The sequence below is a fragment of the Chelmon rostratus genome, chromosome 6 (assembly GCF_017976325.1).
Source record: "Chelmon rostratus isolate fCheRos1 chromosome 6, fCheRos1.pri, whole genome shotgun sequence".
Taxonomy (NCBI): domain Eukaryota; kingdom Metazoa; phylum Chordata; class Actinopteri; order Chaetodontiformes; family Chaetodontidae; genus Chelmon; species Chelmon rostratus.
Genome location: NC_055663.1, coordinates 24,279,355 through 24,298,005, shown reverse-complemented (window position 1 = coordinate 24,298,005; position 18,651 = coordinate 24,279,355). Strand labels below are relative to the sequence as shown.

The 18,651-nt window shown below is 43.7% G+C and overlaps 1 protein-coding gene across 1 annotated transcript in view; it reads right to left on the bottom strand.

Annotated features, from left to right (window-relative positions):
• Nucleotides 1-231: 231 nt before the first annotated feature.
• Nucleotides 232-18,651, bottom strand: part of map1ab (microtubule-associated protein 1Ab) — a 69,297-nt gene continuing 50,877 nt past the window's right edge. Inside the window, exons 5-7 of the mRNA XM_041938700.1 lie at nucleotides 6,509-18,536; nucleotides 4,732-4,964; nucleotides 232-3,606 (exon numbers count right to left, since the gene is read on the bottom strand). Coding sequence (XP_041794634.1) covers nucleotides 3,451-3,606; nucleotides 4,732-4,964; nucleotides 6,509-18,536 — 12,417 coding nt within the window. The 3' untranslated portion in view covers nucleotides 232-3,450. The remainder of the gene's footprint in view (nucleotides 3,607-4,731; nucleotides 4,965-6,508; nucleotides 18,537-18,651) is intronic.

Sequence of the window (18,651 nt, the reverse complement as noted above, 5' to 3'; positions counted from 1 at the left end):
AATTTTACTGATGGTTTTTTGAGTCTGCATGTGTTTCAAGTCATATTCAGGAAAAGGAAAAAGTTGCAGCTGCAGTTAGTACTATTTCTGTGTTACTGTTAATGTTTATTGTTGGATCTCAGGTGCTTTCTGACTTTCTGCAGCAGAACCGTGACCGAAACGACTATTTGTCAAAACAGGAAACAGTATCTACCCTCGTTCTGAGCTCCCTAAAACGTGTTTCTGTCGAGGTTGGTGCAAAGGTTGTTTTTTTTTTTTTTTTCTTTTTTTTTTTTTTGTGTATTGTTTTTGATCCAGCAGCATTCGCATGGTAGTACCAACTCTACATTCAGAAAAATAGATCTCCGGTATAGTGCATTCAGCTTCTGTATAGTCACACAGTTCAGTATTGAGTGATTCACAGCGTTCTTACTGATGCCTTGAAAGTCTCAAGGCCGGGTATTTGGAATCTGCCAACTTAAAAACATCATTCAAAGACAGTACAGCATGTCAGACCATCCACGAAACCTGATCCATGCATTGGAAAGCTTCTCACTGGCTTGTGGACACATTTCTAGACAGCAGAAGACGGGGTGAGGAGGACTTTTTGCTTGATCGATTGGCTCGCAAACAATTAGGCATGAACTGTTTTCACGGGAACCTTCACCGTCCCCTCAGTGTGCACGTCTTAATGTGGTCTTCAGGCAATCAACTCCCTCCACAGTAGGGTGTGTGCGTGTGTGTGTGTGTCTACTCGTGCATGCCCAGCTGTTTAATACACATAACTTGCATCAAACTCAGATTCTCCCGAGTGGGATAAGCTATGTCTGCCTCTTACACATGACGGACAAGTATAAAGAGGAGCTAAAGGGAGGCCAGGCAGAGCGAAGAGGAGGGAGGCTGTGGAAGATGAGGTATAAGGTACTGTGAGAGTTTTACAGGGAGAGGATATGGCACTGGTCCCAGGCCAGCACAAGCTGACAACAGGCTCAAGCCTTCTGCAGAGTTTGTTCCAGATCAGGTTGAGGGGAAAGAATGTGAGTGAAGTTAAGACGGTGCAAGCAGAGGATCCTCCCTGCGTTTAGTTGGCAACATCCTCCTGACAGTCAATCTGTCATCAATAGCTCAAACAAAGTCCTTTGTGGACATCCACACCCCCTCACGCCTGGCCCAGCCTGGCCTGTCCACTCGCCTCAAATCAGTCCTCACAACAACAAAAATCACAAGCGTGCGATGAGCCGTGTCTGCACGAGCCGACTTCCTACACAGACAAAAAATTAATGTAAACAAATAATCAGAATTTGCTTGCTTCTCAGCACACATTGGGAGAATTCGGGCCTAAAAGAAGAAATAAAAAGTTCATGTAAATTTAACGCGAGCGTCTCTCCAATCTGGCCTTGAACAAGCAGAAAGACCTTTCATACGGAACCCACGGAAAACTCACTCGCCACGTCACCGTCAGAAACAAACTACGCTGCCTTACAAAAACTGCTACTCGGTGTGTATCGTATGCTCACACACACACACACACACACAGGACTACTCCAGAGGCATTCCTCTATAACTGCGTCTAGTGCAATCATAAGCATCACATTCATGCTCGTTCTATAAACATCACTCTGGGGTTAAGATTCGGTCATTATATCACACTGAAACGTTATTTTCTGCTACTCTCTGTGCTTCACCCGCAAACAAAAACCCCACGTCAGTACGTTCCTATTTGGTGCAACACTTCGCTCTGCGACATTCATACTGGTTTGGCTAAGTGGCGTTTCAGAATGTGGAATTAACGCTTATTTGGATTAGAAGGTTGATTTCCATGTAGGCGTGCTATTTCAGAGTATCCTGGGTGTGGATAAGGTTTGTGCGTGTGCTGTATGAACTGATTGGTCCTCTATTTCAAAGTTGTGTACTTGGTTTCTTGGATTTTACCCTGGTTTCTGGCTCTGCTTCAAAAAGGCTGACATGTCCTTAAAATACTCCCCTCTCTCCCAAACCACAAGCTAAAGGCACATGAGAGAAGCCTCCTGTAACACACTTCACATTATTATTTCCTGAAAAATTACCCCAATAATAAATATAAATATTGCAGTTCCCACTGGCGTAACCTTCCCTGTGAAGGGACTAGCGCACAAGCTTCCTTTGCTACATTTGTCACAGGTCACTGCTTGTTTTGTCCATCGCTTTGTGATATTGACAGAGACGGTAAAATGGAGCTGAACAGGAGGAAATGACAGAAATGTTAATTAAACCTTCTTCTTCTTAAATGCGTGATCAAAAACGCTGCATTCACCGCAGATCATAATTTGCTGCATCATCACAAAATATATCATTTATGTAACATAACCTCTGTATTGATATAGAAACATTTATCCTATATGTATACTGGAGTACATACAACCAACAAAGACCATGATAAAGACTTAAAGAGGAGCCATTACATCCAGCAGAGATATGATTAGTGTACAAACATCGTTCCTTTGCCTGGCGCCTATTGAATTCACTTGAGCATAGATGGCCAAACAGTGTAGTAACCTATCTACACTATACTGCATTCCACACTTGAAGGCCGGCTAAAGAAAGGATTAACCCTATGCAGTTCTGAAAGAGTCCGAGCTAAAAACGCAAGCATCATGCACCAGCGAAGCTGTGAAAGCCGAAACAGTGTCAACTTCAGGCACCTCCTAAAACTTCACCACAAATGACAAGAAGGAACTTTTTTTTTTTTTAATACAGAACATCAATTTATGTCATTATTGAGTTAGTCCAAAAACTACTGTAGCGTGAGCAGAATTGCAAAGGATGAGTTTTGTCATGTGCACAGATGGAAAAGATAGCTTCAAATTAAGACATTTCTAAAAACACTGTGCATACAATCTAAACAAATTACTGATCGCTGATTAATTTCGGAGATATTTTGGAGACGTTGACTGATGAGAATTTTGTTTTTTGGCACTTGTTTTGGCCCTTTGGACAAGAAATTTGCCACTTGGAAGTATAACATTTCCAAGTTAATTGTGATGTGAGCCAACAGTTTAAAAACAATTCCTTTCTCATCTTTAATTTAACTGTGGCGTTACATATTTGTGGGATAATAATGTCAATTTCTCTGTTAGATATGAGGCAAATAAAGCTGTTAACTGTGATGATATTATTGAAAATTATTTGACTTGTTAATCACAGAGTGGGGGTCTTCTGTGATTAACCCACAGAAGAAAGCAAACGTGAAAGTATGTTATTATTTGCGTGATAACCCCACTGTCACACAGAGCATAAACCCAGAGTTTGGACTTTGATTGCAGCTTACAGAATCTAGCGTATTGAGGGCTGCAGCAAATGTGTTTGAGACTGGTACCATGAGAGAGCGAGAAGCTTTGAAGAAGCGCTGTTCGCTCTCGCTCTACCTCCAGTGAGAACAGATGACAGGGAGGGGGAGGATGAGAGGGGAGAGCACAGCGGGGCTCGTCAAGCTCAGAACTCAATCTTGCAGGCAGGGAAGGACTCGTCCTGCATCACTACGGTGCTGCTGGAGGCCAGAACCATGATGTTCAGATCCTGCTGCCTCTCGTGGGTCTGCTGGTACCAGTCCCGGGTCACCTCCGTGTCGTGGGTCGGGATCAGAGTCACCTGACGGGAACACAAGGAAACGTTCGACATTGGTAAGAAATGTGCTTATTTTATTTCTTGCCAAGAGTTGGATGAGAAGATCGACACCACTCTCATGTCTGTACTCTAATTATGCAGCTACATTCCGGAGTCGGCTAGCTTAGCTTAGCATAGCAAACAAGGGAATAGCTAGCCTGGGTCTGTTCACATTATACCTTATTTGTTTAACGTGTAGAAAAAACAAAGTGTAAAGATGACAAGTTGTGGTTGTGTGCAGGATTATGTTTTGGCTGGAAGCAGTAACGGGGAAAGAATCATTCCCTCAACAACTTAACTTACATGAACGCAATTTTTGACGCTGATAATATCTACTAAGTAGTGATATGTCACCATTATGTACTGTAATAACGAGGAACTCATGTCGCTTTGAAACCAGCCTGTACTTTTGAATGTCTCATTTAATCAAGATCTAGCCGAAACATTTGGACCACTTCACATATCTTCCATTTAAGTCTCAGTTGAATCTGTTATTCTGCTTCTGCCCTTCCCTGTCCACAAGAATCAGATTTGATCTCTGCTCAGGTGTTCCGTTGGGTTATAGATTTTAGGACTGAACTGTAGTAAGGTAAAAAGTCAATACAGCAGTAGCTGCATGAGAGATGGCTGAGCATCAGGCAATGCTCCCTGCATCAGTCGCAACAGAAACCAGCAGGCAGTATAGGATACATACAGTCCTCTGATCCCACATTTCAGTGTTGTTGATAATGTGCTCACTGAAACTGTGTTTGCTTTCTCTTTAGAGACATGAAGAGTGAAGATCTGTTGCTGTACACCACCCATAAGGTAAAAGTTTTGTGTTCAGAGTAGCTCTGCTATACTGAGCAGTCATCGGCATAATAGTGATACTTTTTCCCTCACAACTCCCGTCCTCTGTTTGATTAACCAATGACCTGCTGAGATTACTTTACTATGACAGTGTCAGTAAATAATATCACGATATTTATTCTTTATATATATGTACAGTAATAAAGTCACCACTAAGTGTAGGAGCTCACCCTATACATTCGTCTGTAACCGTACATTTATTGTGAGTACACTTGGATGCAGAAAATATGAGAAGTGGAGGCATAGACGGAGGGTAAATACCTGTAAATTGGAGCCCCACTGAGCTTTGCCCTCCAGCAGGGCGTCCAGGACTCCGCGGCTGGGCTCGCCGCTGCTCGGGTCGTTCCCGCTCACCACGTAGTACGCGGCTCGCACTCTCTTGAAGAATTCCTGGTCCACGTTCTTGGCACTGCAGTGGTTGGGCACATAAGCCAGGTCGACGTAGACGGGCGGGCCCGGGGGGACGGCCGAGCTAGTTTTCTGGGAGTTGTTTACTGGAAGTGAACAAGGATTTAAAACGGCATTAGAAGGTAGTGATGGTTCTTACAATTCGCCAAAACTGGGCTGCAGTAGCAATGAACTTCCACAAATTTTTCCTCAACTGAACAAATGATAGTCTGTTAACTAATTTGTTTATACAAATCAATTATTCTAAAAAAAGGACCAAACAATGTATCATTGCACCTTAATGGAATAACGACTGTGCTGCCTATCTATCATTCTGATATGCTCCTCTGCCTCCTAACTGCACAATGTTTAACAGCCAGAATCCGTTGCATGTCCGAGACTGACATTATCATTAAGTGCAGATTTGTGACTGTTGCAAATAAACAGGCAAAGTTCAAAATCTACTGTTAAAATGACTGGATCAACTGACTTTATATATTAGTATAGTTAGTTGTATTTCAAATAAGAGCTTAATCACACTTATATAAATGGCAGCACTTGGACAATATGCCTACTGTATCTCCCAATTTGACGCTATCATGATACATGTTAAGATATGTATTACAATTCAAAAGTATTGCGTACTGTGATTCGATATCACAACAACAGATAAAATAAGATGTTAGGCCAAAGTAAATGCACGCAGCACAAATATGCACGACAATGTTTTGACCCTTTGAGGTTGCTGTAGCTGTATATATATAGCTGTATATATGGCTGTTTATATATATATATATATATATATATATATATATATATATAAATAAAATATACACACAAACACAAATCACAAAGGCAGACATCCAACAACCACTCTCAGGCATGAACAGCTGAACGGCACCAAGACCGGACATGATCCACTCCTACTGGCTGAAGAAGCTAACAGCACTCCAAGATTGTTTGGCAGCACAAATGAGTGAGCTGCTAACAACAGGCACCCACTCATAGCGGCTAACACATGGTAGGACAATCCTGATCATGAAGGATCCTCTCAAGGGTACAAGTGTAAATTTATTCAGGAATTAAAGAATTGATTCAGGAATCATGATACATATGTGAATAATTCCCCCCCCCCACCCCTGACAATTTGGAGGAAATTCACACTAAATTGTTGTTTTGATTGCATTATAATTGCCTTTTAATGTGCATGTAAATGTTGCTAATGGCTGAAATCCAGTTGGATCTTAACAGCTACTTCTCTTCTCAAGTTATTTATCGGTATCTCAAACATGATTTCTGGCTCTGGAAAGAAATATATTATAAAATGTTGACCTGCCAGTGTTGATATCTTTTTTTTTTTTTAGGAGATATCTGAATGTTGTTTTCTTTTTAAAGGAGATTGTTTTAACTAATTATGAAAGTTAATTAGCAAAACAACAACTGTTAAATGCTTGTATAGAAGGAGCAATCAACTTTGCTTCCAGTGAACAGCTAAGGCTTCATTTTCTAGAAGTGTGGAGGTTACCGTGTCCTAATTCCCTATCAATCTGGTGTGATGGCATCTTGAAGCCATCAGCCCATTAAATATAATATAAAATATATAATAATGGAAATGCATGTTAAGTTGCAGGATGTGAATATGCTAACACACCTGAACTGCTCTTGACACCATTGACCAAGCCTTTCCCCGGATTGAGGATCTCAATCCTGGAGCCTTGGGTCTCAGACATCTTGATCAGCCTGGAGCTTCTGTCTGTGTCCTTCCTCCTGAGGGAGGCTGATCGAGGGGAGGCAGAGTCCTTGGAAGTCTGCTTCACTGGAGTAGAGGACCTCTTCCTGACTTCCCCCTTACGAGCGGGGGAGGCCGACTTGGGTTTTCCCTTCCTGAGGCCCTTGGTGGTCTTGTGCTCCTTCTTAAGAAGTTTCTCTGTGCTGCTGTGGTCATTGAGAAGAGCCTCTGGGTCTACCATGCACACATCTGGGTGGGGAGGGTGAGGAAGAGGGTCCTTCATCGGGGTAGGGAGGGGATCATGAGACTTCTGAGCTGACCTTGGTGATGGAGGATGATGACCCCCTCCACCTCCAGATGCAGATAATTTGTCCACCGGCAGATGTTCAGCGTCTTCATCCGAATCCAGATTTCCTTCAGCTGTTATGGACGGACACTCCTCAGTTTCTGGAGGCACGTCAGAGTCAGACTGCGAAGGCAAAGACTCGCTCACTGATGTCGGAGGCGTTTCCTCTCCTGCTAACGTCACAGCCAAACCAGATGACGTGGCACCGGGCAGCTGGTGTGACCCCTGTCCAGTGTCTCCATGGTAACTTGGAGCATGGTGGCGCCTCTGCTTGTGTGACCTCCTTTTCACAGAGTGTTGCTCCTGATCATCCTCGTCCCCTTCCTGGGAGTGGTCGCTATGGCCGTTCTCCTCGCCCTCGCCCTCATCACTGGAGAGCTGATGCGGGCTCGGGTTGATGAATGATGGAGAAAGTTCGCCTTTGCGATGTTTATATTCACAGGAGGAGTAGCCTGGGTGGGAGGCCGAGGAGGACGTGGCTCCAGTGTCCAAATCAGAGGGACGATCAGCCTTTGCAGATGTTTCTGTGTGATAGGTATCTTTTGTGGAGGACATAGATGTACCATGGACACTGGCCATCCATTCCATTGCTTCCATTGCTTCCTCATCCTCTTCATCCTCATCACCATAACCTGGTGGAGGGGCACTTGGGCAGTCATCAGGCCTCTGTAGTAGCTCCCAATCAGATATACTGCTCTTTCTCCTGATCTCTAATCTCTCTGATGGCTTTTCCAACAAGCTTTTCTCCTCTACTCTTTCTAACTCTTCTTCCTTACCCTCTTCTGCTTTTTCACACACTTTTGGATCAGATGCTTCCTTCTTCTCCTCTGAACCATCTTTAGAAGTCTTTTCCTCCAATTTTTTATCCTCTGTTTTCTGTTTGACTTCACTGTCTTTCGGAGTCTCTGTCTTTTCATCTTTTTCTTTTGTTTCTTTTTCAGACACCTTTGCATCTTCCTCAAGAGGTGCAACAGCTCCGCTTGTCTTCTCCTCTTTTACCTTTGGTGTTTTCTCCTTTTTCTCTTTATCTTCCTCCGTTTTGGACACATCTGTTGTGGCACATGTGGTTTTGCTAGCTCCACTATCACTCAGTGGAGTAACTGAGGCTGTCTGTTGAGTTGTTTCCATTACCACATCAGGTTTGGACACAACAGAAGAAGAGGTGATAGTGACTGTCTTCGTCTCTGTGGAGTGTGTGGTACTCTCTACCACATATGACTCAGTTATTGATGAAAAACTTTCTTTTTGCTCAGCAACTTTGATTTTTTGACATTCAATACGACATGGTAGGGTGCTGTCCTCCATTTCAAGTGTATCAGGCTCGTCTTCTGCTGACCCTTGGGACACCCTTTCAGAGGAATCAGCCCTCTGGAGGGGAGAGACATCAAAGCAAGCCTCAGATGTGGATAAGCTCTCTGACACCTTTACTGGTTCGGTACTTTGTAGAGATGGTACCGCGGAGGATGTTGTAATCTTAGTTTCAAGCATATAGAAACTGTCAGTGCTTGACTTTGTGTCCGTTTCAGGCTTTGCAGAACCACTTTGATCCTCAGTCTGTTTGGCAGTGGTGGAAAAGACTGGAGATGATGGTTTGGTCTCATCAAACTGGCTAGGTATAGACACTTTTGTTGCAGGTTTTGTCGTCACCTCCATGTACTCATCTCTCTGAAACCCTCCAAAGCAGGGGCTTGTAGACTCTTTCCTGAAGGATGGCTCCTCTTTGGCTGTACTTAGTTCAGAGATTGATAGTGTTGTGGAAGTTTCACCTTTGTCTCCCAACCGTTGGCTCAAAGGCGCAGAAGTTGAGGCTGAGGATGAGTAACTATACGATGTGGAGGAATATGTTGAAGAAGAGTATGTTAAGGAGGTGTATGTGCAAGATGATGAGGAAGTTTCCTCATGCTTTGTGGTGATATCTGTGGTCTGCCTCTCATCCAGACTTTCGCCTTGGATGTCTTGTTGGCTGCAATATTTATCTTCACTGAGCTTGGATAGCTGGGATGCATCTGAGAGCACAAAGGTTTCTTTCTTATCCTCCTTCAATTCTACCTGACTCTCCTCACTATAGAAATGCTCAGAATAGCCTCCAGATCTGCTCTGTCCAATATCGGCATAGCTGCCTCTTAGCGGAGGGGAGGGACTAGACGTAGTCTTGGATGTGGTTTCTGAATGGTCAGGTGGCAAAAAGCTGCCTGTCAAGCTGCTTGTGGACATTGGTTGATAAGTTTCCTTTGTCAAAAAACTTGGTGGCGACACTTTGTCTTCTTCTCCTTTTCTTGAGTCTAGTACCTCAGAGGAGGTAAAATCCTCTGCTGATGACAACCTTCTCTTTGTGGTTGGTTCAGGAGACAAGTGCTTTTTGTCTGTGTCCTCTGCTTTCTGTGTTTCAGGAGGTTTTGCGGCATCTGATGTAGTAAAAGAGCTTTCGTCCTTTTTGAGAGCACCTGAGTCTGGTGATGTGGTTGTTTTACCTACATCTTCACTCTTTGTCTCAGGAAGTTTGGATGTGGCTGTATCACCAGCTGTATCATCTTCTTTGAGTGGTTTTGTTTCAGGAGATGGAGGTTTTTTACTCGTGTCCTCTTTGTATGTCTCTGTGACTTTAGAAGCTGAGGCATCATCAGGTGTTGGTTTACAGACTTTTTCCTCTTTAAGGAAGCTTGATTCAGGCAACTGAGACTTTTTATTTGAGTCCTCTCCCTCTGCTAACGTAGCACTATCATCAGAGCTACGTCTGCACATTTCTTTTTCAGACTGTTCTCTGGCACCCTTTTCCATATCTATATCACTTAACTCCTCCTCTTCTTCCTCCTCCTCATCCTCCTCCTCATCTTCATCATCATCAACATTGAAATCTTCCCCCTCTACAAGTAACCTTTTGTCTATCAGGCTCTCTTTTCCTTCAGGGAAGTCTAACATGGATTTACAAGTGGCAGAGCTGCTAATTTGACTATTGTCAGACGCCAAAACATTATCATCTATTTCATGTCCTAAAAATGTGGTGGCAGGTGCAGTCCTTGAATCACGTGAAGTTTCCTCTTTCTCTAAAAGTGATGCTTGCTGAGGTATAATGTCTTTTTCTGCAGGCGAATGTCGACCGGATGGAGAGCCTTGTCTTTCATGATCAGAGAACTCTGTTTTGTGTTTGAGCGACTCAGCAGATTTTTCTTTATCTTTTTCAGTTGTTCTCGTTTCTGTGAATTCTTCAAAAGCTACAGGAGCAGCTTCAACTTGGGGACCAAGATCTGATTGGCTCCATGATGGAGAGGGCGTTTCTTGTCTTGATGATGGACTTGTGGATTGAACAGCCGCACTAGTAGAAACCTTATCACTTTCTCCTGTTGGCACTGTTTGAACAGCTGCTGCAGCACCTTCCATCATATCTTCTTTCTCTTTCTCTGATTTCTCAGGTTTGTCCTCTTTTGGGCTGAAAGAATAACACTCAGCAGCCTGGGACATTTTGTTATCCTGCATTTCCATGGCTGTAAAGCTCTTGTCAACACAAGGTGTATCTGGTCTTTCTTCTCTCTCCCTCTCTTCCTCTTGGCCTTTCTCTCTGTCTTCATATTTAGGCGAGGCACTTCGGCTGTGGTGGCTACTCCTTTCACTCTCTGTGAGGGACACTGGGCTGTAGTCAACTCTACTAAAGGACAGAGGCTCTTCTTTGTACTGATCATCCAGGAGGAACATGGCTCCTCCAGCCTCTGTCTGGCTTGTTCGTCTGTTATCATCAATACCCATATCAGAGGCTTGCTCAAAACCTAAAGAAACCTCACTTTCTTCTCTGGAGTCCAGGTCATGATCCTTTGGAATGGGCTTTTCATACGGATCATATTTGGACGCACCAAAAGTTTGTTTTTCATCTCCGAGACCTCCACTGACCACTTCCTTCTCTGAGGTCATTTTATTTACACTCTCCATTTTTGCAGTGTCTGATTTTACCACTTCAGTGTGGCTGGAGTCCTCAGAATCTTTGTCCAACATAAAATATGAACAAGGCTGTGATAATCCTGGAGAAGCCAACTCTCGCTCTCCTTCCCTCTCTCTCTCTGCTTCCTTTCCTGGTTTCTCATCCAGCTTTGTCTTTTCTGTAGAACTGACTCCTGAACTTGTCTGAGATGGTATCTGTTTCTCTTGTTGTGGTGTTTCATCCACACTGGACTGGCTCTCAGTGCTCGACAGTGTACAGCTCCTGGGTTGACTGTCAGTGCTTGACACTGTTGACAGCACAGGCGTTTTATCAGTTGAGTCTGACATCGGTTCTGCTTTAGCTGCTGGGATATCAGAAGCTGTTTCTTGTTTTGGAATAGAGGTCATCTCCTCCTTTGATATGACAATATCAAAGGAGGGCTCTGGTTTGGCAAGTGGTGCAGGTGTGGTTTCTGCTTTCACAACGTCTGTGCCCTCTTGAGGTGAAAGTCTGGATTCTTCTTTGCCAAGCTCTTTCATGTCTTCATCAATAGAGGGCTCCTGCATTGTAAGTGTTGGTATGATCACCGTAGTCTGTTCTGTTATTGGTGGTTTACTTTGGTCACTCGTCTGTGGGGTTTGGGATAAAGGCAGACCTGCAGAGGAGATGTCATGGTCTGATTTTCTTGGCTCAACTGACAAAGGTCTGGAACCAGCTCCTCCCATACAAATGTCCTCCTCCTCTTCATCTTCCCTGTCTTCATCGGAGGACTGAACCACAAATGCAGGTTTGTAATCCAACTTGGATGCTGTCGCTGCTTCTCCTAATACTGTTTGTGTGGGCTGTTTAATGGCTTTGTCCAGGTCTTTCTCTTGTAACTCCTCTCGCTCCCACTTCTCCTCTTTGGTGTGGTCTGTGTCAGAAGAGTCATACTTTTCTTTCTCAGTGATCTCATCTGTCCTTGTGTCAGCAACATCCTTCTGTTTAACCAGTTTTTCATCCTCCTCTGGTTTTGTCTTTTCATCTTTGATGTCCTCAGTGCCATAGGTGTATTCTTTTTCTTGTTCTTTTTCCATTTTCTGTTCTTTGCTCAGTTCAGCAACGTGTGTGTCATCTTTTTCTTTCTCCATCTTCTCTTCTTGACTAATAATGACCGTTGCGTCTTTGTCTTGTTCTTTTTTCTCCTCCTTGATGTGGCTGGGAGATACACAAATGTCATCTGTCGCTTGTTTCAGGACTTCACTTGATGTAGTAACAGAAGTGTCTTGCTGCATTTCTGTTGATGTAGCACCAAACGTTTCCTTCTCTTTCTGTGTTTCAGTAAGCTTATCAGAGGTTTCTTGAAGAATATTTGTATCACTAACATCACAAATATCATCCTTTGTAGTTTTCTCTTCTTCCGAGGCCTGAGACAGGGGAATTTCCACCTCTTTTTTATCATCTGTCTTAGATTCAGACTCAAAAGGATAATCATCTTTCCCTTTTTTCTCATCTTTGATGCTAAACGTTGGAGTGGACTTCTCCTCTGTGTCCTGTTTGATGGATTCCTTCTTTTCCTCCTTGATGGTTTCTACTTTAGATGGCTCTTGGTCGTTCATGCCCTTGGGTTGCTCAACACTAGAGTCTGGTTCTTTCTCCTGTTTTGTGCCATCTTGTTCAGTTTCTTCGTCCTTAATTTTCTCCAAAATGGTTTTGTGGTCGGAGATGTCTCCCTTCTCCTCTCCTTTAACCTCCAGTGTTTTTACCTGTTTGTCAGAAATGCCAATTTCCAACGCTTTGTCATCCTTTGTTGTTACAACAGAGGTGTCATCTATGTCTTTTTCCTTCTGCTCCTTAATGGATACAGAATCAGTAATATCACTTTTTTCTTCCTCTTTGACCTTCATTTCTTTCTCACAAATTTCATCCTTCAGGATTTCTTTTGACTCCTCCTTTGGGAGTTTTACATCAGGTGTAACATCTTTCAACTCCTGAACTACCTTCTTCTCCTCTTCTGTAAGGGGTTTTACACTAGCAGTGTCCTTGCTTTCCTCCTCCTTGGTTGGTTTCTCACCAGAAATTTCATCCCTAATTGCAACCGTATCTTTTTCTTCCTTGATGGATTTGATAGCAATGCCATCCTGAGTTGACACATCTTCCTCCTTGGATGGTTTCACAGTTAAAGTTTCCTCCTTATCTACAGCTTTCTCCTTTTCTTCTTTTATCGTTGATTGGACAGCACAGATATCTCTACTAATTTCTTTCTCCTTTTCATCTTGCGTGGTGGGTTTAACAACCAAAATGTCATCTTTTGTGCTTGTTTCGTCCTCAGATGTTTTGACAGCAGAAATACCTTCGCTCATTACATCCTCTTCCTCTATCTTGGCGGCTCTGACAGCAGAAGTGACATCTTTATCTTTATATGTCTCTTGCCCCTTTTCTTCCTCCATGACCGGATCGACAGCATCCTTAATTGTCTCTTTTGCTTCTACCTTGGTTGATGTGGCAGATAAATCTTCATCTTTATATACTAGGACATGCTCTTCCTCCATCTTGATAAGTTTAATGGCAGCAGTATCATCTTTACCTTCCTCTTGTTCCTTTTCTTCTACAACTGTTGGTTTAACAGCAGAAGTATCTTCCTTACTGGGGAGTTTGTCTTTTTCCTCTGCCTTAGTAAGTTTTATAGCAGCAGTATCATATTTACTTGTGTCCTCCCTCTTGTCTTCTTCCATAGTAGATTTGAAGAGGCAACCATCGTCCTTCCTTTTTGTCATATCTATTTCCTGCTCCTTGGAGAGTTTGGTGTCAGAACTATCATCTTTACTTGTCTCTTTCTCTTGCTCTGTGGTCGACTTTGCATCTTTACACACTGTTACATCCTTTTCCTCCACCCCAGTGAGGCTGATGGCTGAGATAGCATCTTTACAAATCTCTTGCCCCTTTTCTTCTTTCCTGGTAACACCAGATGTATCACTCTTTCTAATAATTTCTTCCTCTTTGGTGAGTTTAGCAACAATGATGTCACCCATCTCTTTTTCCTTTTCCCTCTGCTCATCTGTAAAGGGCTTGGTATCAGAACCATCTATCTCTTTCTCCTCTTTCTTATCTTCTATCACTTTAATATCAGATGTTTCTGTTTCCTTTTTCTTCTCATCTTTAGTAGGCTCAACAATGTGCACAACATCCTTCTTTGCCTCTTTCTCCATCTCGTCTTTAACAGGTTTGATATCTGTGGCTTGGACCTTTTCAGTCTCTTTCTCTCCAGTTTTTATTGAGCTAATATCAAAAGAATCACCCTTCTCTGTCACTTCCTTCTCCTCTTTCAAAATCTTAATATCAGACACATCATCCTTTTTAACCTCTGTCTCAATAACGTGACCTTTGGTTTTGAGGTCAAAATCATCCTCTGGTTTTATATCTTTCTGCTTCTGCTCATCTTTGATTTGTATGGCCTCTGAGGCAGCAATTTCTGGCTCTGCTTCTTTAATAGTTTTGACTTCAGGAGTGTGGTCTTTTTCAGGCTCTTTCTCTTCATCTTTAATGGCTCTGTCAACAGTGACAACGTCCTTCGCAATTTGCTCTTCTTTGATAGGTTTAATATCAGATGTATCATCCTTTACTGCCTCTGTCTCTGCTTTCTCATCCGTGATGGACTTAACAGCAGAAATGTCTTCCTGGATGACAGATTTCTGTTTCTGCTCATCCTTGAATTGTATGACATCGGAGGTGTCATCTTTTTCTTTCTCCTGTTCCACCTTGACAGATTTAACTGCAGATTTATCATCATGATCATCATCATCATCATCCTTCTTGTTATCACCATCTGGAAATTTACCTGGAAGAGGTACTTTAGGTTCTTTCCCTTCGAGCCCTTCATCGGCCTTCTCATCACTTTTTCCAGATGAGATGAGGGAATCCCTCGCTAACACGGGTGGCTGAACTTCTGATAAAGTAGCAGCAACAACAGGGATTGTCTCTGTCTTTTTTCCTTCATCTTTTGAGACTGATGAAGTGTCTTTTTCTGGCTCCTTCATCACTGGTGGCTCTTTCATTTCCTTCTCAAACGATTTGTCCAAAGATGTTGAAACCTCAATTTCATGCGGCTCTGCTTTCTGTCTGTTAACATCTTCTCGTGTCTCTGTTTCTGCTTCATCTTCCTTTTTAGTTTTGTCTTCAGTTGCTGTGACTATATCGAAGAGCTCATCTTGCTTTTGCAACTCCAAATCAGGGAAGACCTTCATCTTGTCTTCCACTGGTGACTGTCGAAGTGGAGAGTGAGTTGCACTGGGTGGTCCGGATTGTGGAGGAGAAGCCATTTTCACAGTGATATCATCCGGACTGTAGCAGCGCTCTTCACTCTCTGAAGTTACTGAGTCTGATCCAAAAGGTCTAGTAGGCACAACAGATGAAATATCTTTAGGTGCAACAGCATCTATATTTTCCTCTTCAACCGGTAGGTGGACTGGTTTGGTGTCTTGTATAGACTTCAAAACTGGAGACACTGAGCCTGGAAGCTTTTCAGTATCTTTCTCTTTACCCTGTATTAACTGGGACGAAGCATAGCCTTCTTGGAGTTTTTCAAGTGAAATGTCAACATTAGGAGTTTGGTCTTCTTCCTCCTCCTCCTCTTCTTCCTCCTCCTCATCGGGAGCATCGCGAGCTTTAGCCCCCATCTTCATTTCTGCAACAGGAAGTTGCAAGTCATCGGATGGAGACTTGGATTGTTTGTCTTCTTCTAAAGAAGGCGGTGAAAGAGTTCCTGCAGAGAGTGGCTGTTCTTTGCCTTGAGTAGTGTCAGGTGGGGTCGACAGGGGAACGGGGGTTTTGGGTGGTTCCTCAGCTGGAGGTGCTGCGACAGATGCCACAGATTGGTCTTCGGCAATAGAAGTAGGGAAGGAGGACATTTTGTCATACTCTGTGATGGATGTTGCAGAAGACACATGCTCCTCTTCTGCTAGAGGAGCAGTGATGATGTTCGTGAACACTGATACTTGCTCCTGCACACCTGGGATAAAGCTTTTCTCGGTCATAGCTGCAGCTTGCATCTCCCTCATGCCATGAATGTTTACAAACGATTCAGTCTGATCTGGAACAGAGATGTCATAGGCACCAACGTCGTACTGAAGGTGTGGTATCCTCTCCTCTGCCTCCTCGTGAATCTCCTCATCGGAGATGGTCTGCTCTGTCTCAGAGTAGCCAGGGATGGTCTCGTCTTGGATGTAGGAGATGGGTTCAGCTGCAGCTGCTCCTTGAGCTACTGAGGTTATGGGAGCTGTGGCCCCTCCAACATGTGACAGGTAGCCCTCCTCCTCCTCTTCTTCTTCTTCTTCTTCTTCATCTTTGGCTGCAGTCAGAATTTCAGCGGGTTTGCTTTCAGTGGCCGTTTGCTCCTCAGCTGCGTCTTCAGGTTTGACTTTGATCTCTTCATCCGCTATTACATCTAAATCTTCTACCTCCTCCAGTTCAGCTTTCTCCACTGCCTCCTCCTCCTCCTCTTCAGATGGAGTCATGTGTAGCTCCTCTTTTGTCACAACCATAGCTGAGAGATTTTCTGATTTCTCCATTTCTTCTATCTCATGTTTCCTATCAAGCCCATCGTCTTTTGCCTCCTTCCATTTCGATTCATCTTCCTCTTCACCTATTCCCATATCTTCTTCCTCCTCTTCTTCTGTTTTCTTCGGAGCAGTTGGGGCCTCTTCTTCCTCCTCTTCCTCTTCCTCATCCTGAGTTGCTGCTCCCTCATCCTCAAACTTCTGAGCCTCTTCCATTTCTCTCTCTTGTGTCAACTCCTTGTCTTTGTCTTCAACTTCTGCCTCTGGGGCTGAGGCTTCCTTTTCTGGAGACTTTGTGGCAGGTGGAATTTCAGATATAGTTTCTTGTGCTTCCTGCTTCTCTTGGGTAAGGCTTTGTGCTGTCTGCTCCAATGAAACCTTGTTACTGTCTGGTGGCTCTGCTGAAACAGCTACAACTTCAGCTTTTTTCAGTTCCTCAAAATCCTTGGTGAGGTCTTCAGGAGTTGAGGGAGCAGATATACCCTCCACAGCTCCATTCTCTATTGGTTCAGGTTGAACAGTTTCAGGTTTTGGCTCTTCTGCCTTCGGTTCAGCAGGTTCAGCTTTTGCTGCTTTGATTTTGCCCGTCTTGGCTCTACTCGACACTTTAGCTTTATGTAAAGTCTTTCTGACTTCTGGTGTAAATGGTTTCAGGTCAGGCTTTGTTATTTTTCTCAGCTCGGGTTTGGATGTGTCTTTCTTTTTGTCCTCTTTGGACTTTACATCCTTCTTTTCATCCTTTTTAGCAGAGTCATCTTTCTTTACTTTCTTGATCTCTTTCTTTTCCTTGTCCTTTTTCTCATCCATTTTTGACACCCTTTCCTTGGGGTGCTTTTTTAAGGATTTTTCTTTTAACAGTTTTTTCTTTTCTGGCACATCAGTTTTAGATTTTATAGTTTTTGTATGCTTTTTCTCCTCTCTTTTTTCTGATATATTTTCCTTTACAGAGTCACTCTTTGCCTCTGTGGCAGCTGACACATCATCTTGTCCTTCAGTTTCTTTCTTTGAGGCCTTTGCAGTAGTCTTTGGGGAGGACTTGAGGCTCTCTTTGCTATCTGTTCTTTGTTTTAACTTGGTTTGTTTTATAACAGAGGGCGGTGCTCCTGAGGCAATGTCCTTTTGTGTGGCGACAGGATAGCGCAAGAAGTCAAGGTGTTTTAATTTTTCCAGCCCCTCTAGGATCTTGTTTTGTGGTGCATTCCCAGGGAACAGCACTCGGACGATCTTTTCTGCAGGGTTGGCAGGGAGCCAGACCACTAAGGCTGTAACTGATGTCAGGTAGGGCACAGATATTTCTCCTTCTTTCCCATTGGGCAGCACAATGCCAGTTTTGGCTTTGCTGTTGCCAGCCCACTTCTGCATTAAAAATTGCATCTCTTTACTGTCTTTGACAGGGTTGAGAATATACATGTCTAACCTGCCCACACCCATCTTGTGGAACAGAGTAATGGGCTCAATGGTGTTGCTGACAACTCGGCAGAGAGGCTCCGGCTTGATTCCTAGTTTGTTAAGGTACTGCAGAGTCAGCGAGGCCTCTTCGATGCTGCGTTTCACTTTAAGATTAGATTCTGGCATTCGGAGCTTCTCTGGCACGTTGAAGAATACCACACCTAGCTCAGGAGAGATCAGGTTCTTCATCCAGTCACTATAGTTGGTGGAGCCTTGAGACTGCTCCTCCTCCTGTTCTGCTATCTTCCTATGAAGCAGCCCATTGATACCTGGGAGATTGTCAGCACCGATGTGTGTGAGTAGAATTGAGTCAATGCGGTCCAGGTGACGAACCAGCTTCCAGAAGCATGATTTTCGCTCAGAGCCTCCATCCACTAAGATGTTGAAGCCATTCACAGCAAAGAGAGCAGAGTCTCCTCGTCCACCAGGAAAGATGTAGCAACATGGCTTGGACAGTTTCAGGAAGCCTCCGGAGGTGGGTGGCTCCAGGAGGTCAAAAGGTGAAGGGACGTCGACCGTCTCAGAGATATACTCTGTGAACTCTGTGACGCCCTCCATCTTGAGAAGAACAGGCTCAGGGTTTAGTTTGTATTCCAGAAACTCCCGCAGGGTCTGCTGCTGTCCCAGGGAGCTCCAGCCCACCTCCCCGCGGCAGGACACAGTAAGTGTAGCCTGCTGCTTGGGGGCTGTTGTGCCCAGTAATGCACTGACCTGCCAGAAGGAAAAAACCCAGACACACAGTCAGTCAGCGATGAATGCATTAATGTGGGAGACCTGTTTGTAAAGACATCCAAACTAAAAAGAATAAAATAAAAGAATCCACTAG